Source organism: Physeter macrocephalus, chromosome 16 (genome assembly GCF_002837175.3).
Source record: "Physeter macrocephalus isolate SW-GA chromosome 16, ASM283717v5, whole genome shotgun sequence".
NCBI lineage: Eukaryota > Metazoa > Chordata > Mammalia > Artiodactyla > Physeteridae > Physeter > Physeter macrocephalus.
The window spans coordinates 88174509-88184921 of NC_041229.1; the positions used below are offsets into that span (position 1 = coordinate 88174509).

The window sequence follows — 10413 nt, forward strand, 5'->3', positions numbered from 1 at the left end:
AAAAAAAAAAAAAAAAAAAAAAAAAAAAGGACAAATAGAAAACAAAAAATAAAATGGCAAACTTAAGTTCTAATATTTCAATAATTACATTGGCTGTAAGTGGTCTAAATATACCAATTAAAAGACAGAAATTGGCTGAGTGGATTAAAAAATATGACTCAGTTAAATGCTATCTACAAGAAACTCCCTTCAAATATAATGACAGAGACAGATTAAAAGGAAAAGAATGGAAAAAGATAAATCATGCAAATATTAATCAGGAAAGCAAGAGTGACTATATTAATATCAGATAAAGTAGACTTCACAGCAGAGAAAATTATCAGAGACAGAGAGGGACATTACGTAATGGTAAAAGGTTCTGTCGACCAGAAGACATCCTGAATGTGCATGCCCTCAGCAAGAGAGCTGCAAAATATGTGAAGCAAAAACAGAACTGAAAGGAGAAATGGACAAATCTATAAATACAGTTGGGGTCTTCAACACCCCTCTTTCAACAATTGATTGAACAACTAGACAGGATTTAACAAGGACACAGAAGAACTCCACAACACCATCAATCAGTCTAATTGACATTTATAGAACACTACCCAATAACAACAGAATACACACTCTTTTCAAAAGCTCACTGAACACATACCGAGATAGATGATATTCTGAGCCAAAAAACAAACCTTAACGAGCTTAAAAGAACTAAATCATACAGAGTGTGTTCTCAGTGATCACAATGGAATCAGATTAGAAATCAATAAGATAACAAGAACATGTCCAAACATTTGGAAACTTAAACAACACACTTCTAAATAATCCACGGATTAAAAGGAAAGTTAAAAAAATTACACTGAATGAATGAAAATGAAAAACAACACCAAAATTTTGGGAATACAGCCAAGATGGTGCTGAGAGGGAAATTTACACCATTAAATGCATATATTAGAAAAGAGGAAAAGTCTCAAATAAATAATCTAAGCCCTCATCTCAAGAACCTAGAAAAACAAGAGCATAATAAACCCAAAGGAATAAGGAAGGAAACAACAAAGAGCAGACACCAAAGAAATTGAAAACATAAAAAAGGAGAAATCAATGGAACAAAGAACTAGTTCTTCGAAAATATCAATAAAATTAACAAACTTTTAGCAAGACTGACAAAATTAAAAAGAAAGGAGACACAAATTACCAATATCAGGAATGAAGCAGGGCATATCACTACAGACCCTGCAGATTTCAAAAAGAAAATAAGAGAATAACTACAAGCAACTCTATACACACAAATGTGACAGAGTAAATGAAATGGATCAATTTCTCAAAAAACACAAACTACCATAACTCTCCCAATATAAAACTGAAAAAGTGAGTAGTGCTATAACTGTTAAGGAAACTGAATTTGTAATTTTAAAACCCGCAGAAAAGAAATCACCAGACCCAGATGGTTTCACCGGAGAATTCTAATACACATTTAAAGAAAGAATTAACTAATTCTACACAATCTCTTCTAGAAAACAGAAAAGGAGGAAACACTTCCCAATTCATTTCACAAAGCTAGGATTACCCTGATACCAAAATCAGACAGAGACTGTAAAAAACAAAACAAAAAAACAACTACAGACCAATATCCCTCATAAAAATAGATGCAAAGATCCTTAACAACATACTAACAAATAGAATTCAGCAATATATAAAAAGGATTATTCACTATAACTAGGTGGAATTTATTCCAGGGATGCTAGGCCAGTTCAGTATTTGAAAATCTATGTGATCCACCATATTACCAGGCTCAAGGAGAAAATCCTAGGATATCAATCAATGCAGAAAGAGCAGCTGACAAAATTCAACATCCATTCTTGATGAAAACTCTCATAAAATTAGGAATAGAGGGGAACTTCCATACCTTGACATAGAGCATCTACCAAAAAACCTAGAGAAAACATAATGATGAAAGACTAAAGTTGGGAACAAGGCAAGGATGTGGGCTCTCACCACTGTTATTCCACATTGTGCTGAAAATTCTATCCACTGAAATAAGGCAAGAGAAAGAAATAAAAGGTCTGCAGATCAGAAAGGAAGAAATAAAACTGTCCCTATTTGCAGGGACATGACTGTCTATGAGAAAGTCCCAAGAAATGTACAAAAAAATTATTAGAATAAGTGAGTTCAGCAGTTTGCAGATCCAAGATACACCTACTAAAATAAGATGTATTTCTACACACTAGCAATGAACATGTGGACACTGGAATTAAAAGTACAATATCATTTGCAATTGCTCAAAAAAAAAAAAAGAGAAAAATACTTAGATATAAATCTAACAAAACATGTACAGGACTTGTATGCTGAAAATTATACAATACAGATAAAAGAAATCAAGGATCTAAATTAATGGGGAGACACATCATGATCATGGATTGGATGATCCAACACATTAAGACGTCAATTTGCTCCTAAATGATGTACAGATTTAACCTAATTCCTATGAAAATCTCAGTAAGTTTTTTTTTTTTAAGATATATCCAAGATCATTCTAAAATTTATACAGGAAGGCAAAGAAACTAGAATAGCTAAAACAATTTTGATAAAGAATGAAGTAGGAGGAATCCATCTATCTGATTTCAAGACTTATTATATAGCTACGATAATCAAGACTGTATGGTATTCTCAGAGGGATAAACAAATAGATCAATGGAACAAACAAAAGAACCCTGAAGTAGACCCAGTAAATATGCCCAATTGATTCTTGACAAAGTCGCAAAAGCAATTCAATGGAGGAAAGAAAGCCCTTTTCAACAAATGATATTGGAACAAGGGGACATTCACAGGCCAAAAAAAAAAAAAGAAAAAACTCTCAAACTTTTCCACACAACTTATACAAAATTAATGCAAAATCAATCATGGACTTAAATGTTATATAAATGTAGGGACTTCCCCGGTGGCGCAGTGGTTGAGAATCCGCCTGCCAATGCAGGGGACACAGGTTAGAGCCCTGGTCTGGGAAGATCCCACATGCCGCAGAGCAACTAAGCCTGTGTACTACAACTACTGAGCCTGCGCTCTAGAGCCCGCAAGCCACAACTACTGAAGCCCACGTGCCTAGAGCCCATGCTCCTTAACAAGAGAAGCCACCACAATGAGAAGCCCACACATTGCAACGAAGAGTAGCTCCCGCTCGCCGCAACTAGAGAAAGACCGCGCGCAGCAACGAAGACCTAACGCAACCAAAACTAAAATAAATAAATATTTTAAAAAATGTTATACAAATGTAAACTATAAAACTTTTAGATAAAAATAGGGGAAAATTTGGAGAGCTATGGCTTCACAAAGAGTTCTTAAACTTTACACCAAAGGCGTAATTCATTAAAAAATCTCAATTCATAAAAGGAAAAAATTTTTGAAAAACTGTATTTCATCAAAATTAAAACATTTTTTGCTCTGCTAAAGCTCCTGTTATGGGTTGAACTGTGTCCCCCCTAAAAGTCATATACTGAAGTCATAACCCCCACTATCTGAAAATGTGATCTCATTTAGAAATAGGATTATTGCAGATATAAATAGTGAAGATAAGGTCATAGGGTGGACCCTAATCCAATATGACCGATGTCCTAATTAAAAGGGGTAATTTAGACACAAAAATGCAAACAGGGAGAACTTCATATGAAGATCAATGCAGAGGTCTACAAGCCAAGATACACTAAATATCACCAGAAACCACCAGAAGTTAGGAGAGAGGCACAGAACAATTTGTCCCTCAAAGCCCTCAGAAGGAACCAAATTGGCTGACACCTTGATCTCAGACTTCTGGCCTCCAAAACTGGGACATAATAAATTTCTGTTGTGTCAGCCACCAAGTCTGTAGTACTTTGTTACAGAAGACCTAGCAAATTAATACACCTTTGTGAAGAGGATGAAAAGACAGTTAAATACTAGCAAAGAATATGTGCGAACCACATATCTGACAAAGGACCACTATCTAGAATATATAAAGAAATGCAAAAGTAAAAAAGCAATGAAATTAGAATATGAGCAAAAGACATAAAGCAATATTCTGCTGAAGAAGATACACAGATGGTAAATAAGCACGCGAAAAGATGTCGAACATCATTAACCATTAGGGAACTTTGAATTAAAACCACAATGAGATATAAATACACACCTATCAGAATAGCTCAAATAAAATATAGTGATGCCAATAAATGCTGCGAGGATGGGGAGAAACTGGACCATTCATGCACTGCTGTTGGGAATGTAAAGTAGTACAGCCACTCTGGAAAACAGTTTGGCAGTTTCATAAAAACAACAACAAAACCCTGAACATGTAACTACCAAATGATCCAGAACTATACTCCTGGGCATTAATTTCAGAGAAATAGAGACTTATGTTCATACAGAAATCTGTATACAAATGTTTATAGCAGGTTTATTTGTAATAGCAAAAAACTGGAAACAATGTAGATGTCATACCATAGAATACTACTTAGCAATAAAAAGGAAAGATCTATTAAAACACGTAACATGGCTCCAGAAAATTGGGCTCAATGAAAAAAGCCAGTCCCAAAAGGTTACATATTGTATGATTTCACTTACATAACGTTTTTTTTTTGAATGTTTCATTGTTAGTGTATAGAAACAACTGATTTTTTTTATAGTATTTATTTTTGTTTTTGGCTGTGTTGGGTCTTCGTTGCTGTGTACGGACTTTCTCTAGTTGCGGGGAGCGGGGTCTACCCTTCCTTGTGGTCCACGGGATTCTCATTGCGGTGGCTTCTCTTGTTGCGGAGCACGGGCTCTACGTGCGCGGGCTTCAGTAGTTGTGGTACGTGGGCTCAGGAGTTGTGGCTCGCGGGCTCTAGAACACAGGCTCAGTAGTTGTGGTGCACGAGCTGAGGTGCTCTGCAGCATGTGGAATCTTCCCAGATCAGGGATTGAACCCGTGCCCCCTGCATTGGCAGGCGGATTCTTAAACACTGAGCCACTGGGGAAGTCCCTCACTTATATAACATTCTTGAAATGACAAAATTACAGAAATGAAAAACAAATTGGTGAATACCAGAGGTTATGAAAGGGGTGAGGGCAGAGGGGAAGGGGGTGTGGCTATAAAAGGGCAACATGAAGAACACTGTGGTGATGGAAAATGTTCTGAATCTTGACTATCAATGTCAATATCCTGGTTGGGATATCATACTATAGTTTTGCAAGATGTTACCATTGGGGGAAACTGAGTAATGGATAAATGGGATCTTTCTGTATTGTTTTTTGCAACTACCTGTAAACCTATATCTCAAAATTAATAGTTTATGTAATTTTTTTTAAAAGTACATAGGACAATAGGAATGCAAATGAAGGAACTACTGCTACATAATAGCAAACAAAAGAAGCCAGACACACACACAAAAATATGCCCTATTATTCCATTTATGTGAAGTTCAAATGTGAGCAATATTAAATTGACATATTAGAAGTAAAGACAGTGGTTACTGTCGGGGAGCAGAGTGAGGGAGATAACGAAGGGACAACAGAGAGCCTTCTGCCACACTGGTAACATTTCATTGTTTGACTGTGGTGGTGGTAATAAATCATTAAACGGTGCACTTATAATCTGTGCACTTTTTTTGTATGTGTGTTACACATTAATAATGATTTTTATAAGTGTATTAAAGAAAAAAAGCCCATAGAACGAAGAGGGATTGGGGTGGAGGTTGGGGGTAGAGCAGCCACAGTAAGGGTGAAAAGGCACTGGGTTGGGAGTTGAGAGCTCTAGGTTTCCAGTCCCAGCTTTACTACATTTATTAATTCATAGAACAGCTATTTATTGAGCACATGCTGTATGCCAGGTGTGGAGGATACGCTTGTTACGCATACATTTGTGAATAACAGAGTAGATGCCCGTAGAGGTTGGAGAATACAAGTGAACGCTGGGGAGGTGGTTAAAACAAAAGAAGGACCATTGCGTGGACCAATGATGAGGCTGTGCCATGAACTGCTGAGTGGAATTAACTCAACTCTCTTCGTCTGGAGTTTTTTTAAAAACAAGGTCCCTCGTGGATCTCACATTCTTGTGAGAAAGGCAGACAACAGGCAACCAGATGCAAAATGTCATCTAGTGACAAGTTCTACGAAGGAAGATAAAGCCGCCGCTTCTTCTATAGAGAAAGTCATAAATTAAGCAAAAAATTCCAGTCTCCTACAAAGCCACATGAAGTACATCCCTTCCATCCTCACAATTTTTCAACTGATTGTCAGGAGAGTGTTTTGTCCCTCACACAGGTCAAAGCTAATAAAAAACCCCCAGGACTCAGGAGAACACAGAACGCACACTCGACTCAGGGGGCGGACGCAGAGGAGAGAACTGGAGAGCGCAGATGGGCTGCGAGATGAAATGGGGAACTGGCAACGCCGATCTAGAGATTACAACCCCAACGCCCAAACCCCGAAAGCCAGCCCCCGAGACTATTAGTAGGGAAAATTTGTACAGCGCCTTCAGGTCCATTGTCTTGTTTCCCCACTATCCTGTCAAAGTGGTATTAATTTTGTTCGTACTTTCAAAAAGCTCAGAAAAGCGCAACGACCTGCTAGGAGTCACAGTGAGAGGCAGTGGCAGCGTCGTGGCTCCGAATCGGGGTCCGTTTGTCCCCAATTCCTGCTCTGTGCAGTCTCGGAGACAAAGGACCGCCTCGCGCTGTCCCCACCCCTTTCATTTACCTTCAGCAGGCTCTGGAGAGCTGCAAAGACCTCCACCGTCAGCGCGGCCATCTTCCCCGAGTCACGTGACCTAGGTAGGCGGAGAAGCGCGGTCTGGAGGCTCCGACAGCAGCGCGGGGCATGCCGGGGGCTATAGTCCTTTAGGGTGGCGGGAGCTGCCTGGCTCTTGGGACTACGGGATGGGGCGGAGCCGAGTAGGGCGCGGAGGCTGGATAGCTCAGCGCGGAGACTCTAGGACCGTGGGGTTTGGAGGACGCAGGTGCTGGATGGTTTTCATGGGAGGAAATTGGCTTGGCTTGGCTTGTCTACTTACCAGGGCAGGGGAAACTGATTTTCTCTTGACTCGTGGGTGGGCTGGCTAATTTGGGGAATGCATCTGCAGGTTTGACAAGCGCCTTAGCTGTTCTGGAGTGATCTTCGTACCTGGCCTCTTAGAATTAAAGTAGCTGTGCACATCATTGCAATTCTTGGAATTTACCCCCCACTCCGCCTGTCTTGAAGAATGTAAAATTGATTTCATGTGTACAGTTTCCTTTGTGTCTCTGGGGTAGGTAGGAGCTGGTATTATTAACCTTATCCAGATGAGGAAAGGGTGTTGATGACTTTCTCTAGTCCAAGGGGAGCTCGGTTTTGATGAGCAGGTGAGGAAGTGTTTGGGACAAGGAGTAGAAAGGGAATCCAATGAAAGATATTACCTAACTAGGTTCCTATTACACCTATAGTGGGGATGGGAGGGGTAGTTCATGGAAATGACTTTAATTCATTTATTCAACAACATAATTATAATGAATGTAAGGATGGTTTTGAGTGGGCAGTCCAAGACTCTGATTTGCCCAGTGATCAGAGGTCCTACCTCGGAACAGACTCAAATTGTGAAGTCCTGGAACTTGGTTTTAAGGAACCTATCTCCTCTGCCTTCTAACCCCAGCCTCTGACATTTCCCTTATGCATCTTTAGGATCTAGTTGGTTCTTTCTTTTTCCATACCCAGTTCCTTAGCAAAATTTGGCTTGAAACAGGGTCTGATAAATTCAAGCTAGAGAAAGAATGTCTAATTGTGCGAGTCCGGGAATTGGTCATTTGTTTTTCTGCCTCCTACTCCTCCCCCTCCTTCTTTTCTCTCTCCCATTTTCTGTGAGGATGTTGTCCAGCCCCAGGAAAATAAACCCAGGTTGTCTGAGGATGGACCCATAGCTGGACTAGCAGATTTTAGACCCACCTTGTCCTGGAGTCCTGATCCCAGCTCTCTTTCTTGGCCTCTCCCTCTTCTCTCCTTCCAGGACCACATGGCTTGATTCTTGTTTTCTGCCGTAAGTCCCTGTAAGCTCTAGGGTTACTCCTGCCTGTATTCATAGGGCCAGCCCAGTGCCTTGATTGAAGTAAATGTTTTCTTAAATAAACAAAAACCCCTCAAAAGTGGTTAGACTAAAATTACTTTCTGTGACTTTTCTGCAGGGATATTACCTTATTGTTTGCAGGTCTGTGCCTTCTTGTCTTACTTTGGAAAGATGGGCAGAGTGGTCACCAGCCTCCAAGAGGGCTCCCAGCGACCCCGGCCTCCTGGTACTCACATCCTTGTATCGTCCCCTCCCTTGTTGTGCCAGGGTTAGTCTCTGTGACCAATAGCAGGTGGCAGAGTAGTGGTATGTCACATCTAAGATTAGTTATAAACTAATTAGTTTAACTTTTGCAATTAGTTAACTGCAGCTTCTGGGTACTCCCTTTCGTCTGCTCTCTTTTTCTTGAATCTCTTGCTCCGGGGAAAACAAGCTGCCATGTTATGAACAGTCCTCTAGAGAGGTCCATGTGGTGAAAAGCTGAAGCCTCCGGCCAATAGCCAGCAAGAAACTAAGGCCTGCCAACAGCCCCATTACTGAGTTTGGAAGCAGATTCTTCAGCCCTGGTAGAGCCTTGAAAATGACAGTAGCCTTGGCCAACCAACATCTTGACTACAACCTCATGAGAGATTCTGAGGCAGAACCACCCAGCGAAAACACTCCTGGCTCTCTGGCCTTCAAAAACTGTGTGATTATGAGTGTTCGTGGTTTTAAGTTGCTAAGCTTTGAGGTAATTTGTTACAGAGCAATAATAACTATTTCATGTAGGCAGAAATGCATAGGGGCTTTAGAATTCAACCTAAGTTCGAATCCCACATGTAACTCTACATGTTATTAACTTAATCTTGAACAAATTCTTGAAAATTCTCTGAGCCTCTTGAACTTCAACTGAAGCTGATGTTGATTTCAAAAATGATGTTGATCACACCTACCTGCCCCAGTGGGAGGGTACCCAGCTCTCCTTGCCCTCGAGGGAAGGCATGAAAGGAGAGGAAACCCTGGGCTCCATCAGTGCCAGGCAGGGCCTGCAACCCTGCACCAGGTCATCCCATTGTTCTAGGACTGCCCACATTGCCACTGCCATGTTGCTTCTAAAGGTTTGTCTATGGCCTGGAGAGCTTCCAGCAATCCCTCAGCCATAAACATTTACTTGGGAAAGAACAGAACAGAATGTTAATTTCCATGATTTGGTCTCACTACCTGGTTTTTGTTAGGCCTAGTCTGATTTCTTTCCAATTCTGGGTGTATGGATCTGTGCTTGCTTTCATTTATTTAATAAATTTGTATTATTAAATAAATGTATTAAATAGATTTATTTAATAAATATACCATACTCCATTTTAAGGCTCTTACTCTTAATGATTTATTTACTTCCCATAACAATCCTGTGTGATACACACACACACACAGAGTACTATAAAATTTCCCATTTTACATATGGGTAAACTGAGGCACACCATACTCCATTTTAAGGCTCTTACTCTTAATGATTTATTTACTTCCCATAACAATCCTGTGTGATACACACACACACACACAGAGTACTATAATTTTTCCCATTTTACATATGGGAAAACTGAGGCACAGAGAAGTTAAGTAACTTGTCCAAGGTCACACAGCTAAAATTTTGGCAGAGCCCAGGTTCAAACTTGAGCAGTTCGGTTCCAGAGTCTGTGCTGTTAACCACCAAGCTCTACATGTCTCCTTGTCTTGCTACAGCTGAAAACTCATGCTTCTTCTGTCTGGATGTCTGACTACCTTCTCCAGGGGGCAAGAAAAATCTAATGGTATTCTTGGACAATCAACCCAGTGGTATGTTAAGAGACAGGATGATGAGTGGAAGGCATAACTTGGGCTCTGGAAAAAGATCGAGGTTCAATTTCTGGCTCCTGTATGCTTCTGGCGAGTTATTTCATCGCTGACCCTCAGTTTCCTCATCTGTAAGTTACGAGCAGCAATAATAAAAATACGTTTGACCATTAGAGGGAGCTCAGGGATGACTTGTACCCAAAATGGGGATGGATTATTTATATGGAGACGTGGTTCTAGCCATTGGCAGCACTGAAGGGCCGAGCTAGCCAGTGCTCTGGGAAAGAGTTAGCAATACGGTGATCAACCAACCATCTCAGTTTGCCTGGGACAGGGGACTTTCCGTGCCAACAGTGGGACAGTCCTGGGTAAACCAAGCTAGTTGGTTTCCCTCGTTTGAGCCCTGTGCCTCTGAGGAAACCATCCTTTTAGAGCCCTTGTCCTGTCTTCTCCAGTGAGGCTATGGTGAAGAGAGTGACATGGATAAAGAGTTTCTTTTTTTTTTTTATTTGCGGTACGCGGGCCTCTCACTGCCGCGGCCTCTCCCGTTGCGGAGCACAGCCTCCGGACGCGCAGGCTCAGCG

At 40.7% G+C, this 10413-nt stretch overlaps 1 protein-coding gene across 4 annotated transcripts in view; it reads right to left on the minus strand.

Moving 5' to 3' along the window:
• COMMD9 (COMM domain containing 9) overlaps nucleotides 1–6750 on the minus strand; it is a 14749-nt gene extending 7999 nt beyond the window's left edge. For 3 of the 4 annotated variants that reach the window (XM_028501459.2, XM_007106876.4, XM_028501458.2), the window contains exon 1: nucleotides 6685–6746. In XM_028501459.2, coding sequence (XP_028357260.1) covers nucleotides 6685–6735 — 51 coding nt within the window. In that variant the 5' untranslated portion in view covers nucleotides 6736–6746. Of the gene's footprint in view, nucleotides 1–6684 lie in introns of all 4 variants that reach the window. The other variant, XM_007106874.4, reaches the window with a different exon arrangement.
• Nucleotides 6751–10413: the final 3663 nt, after the last annotated feature.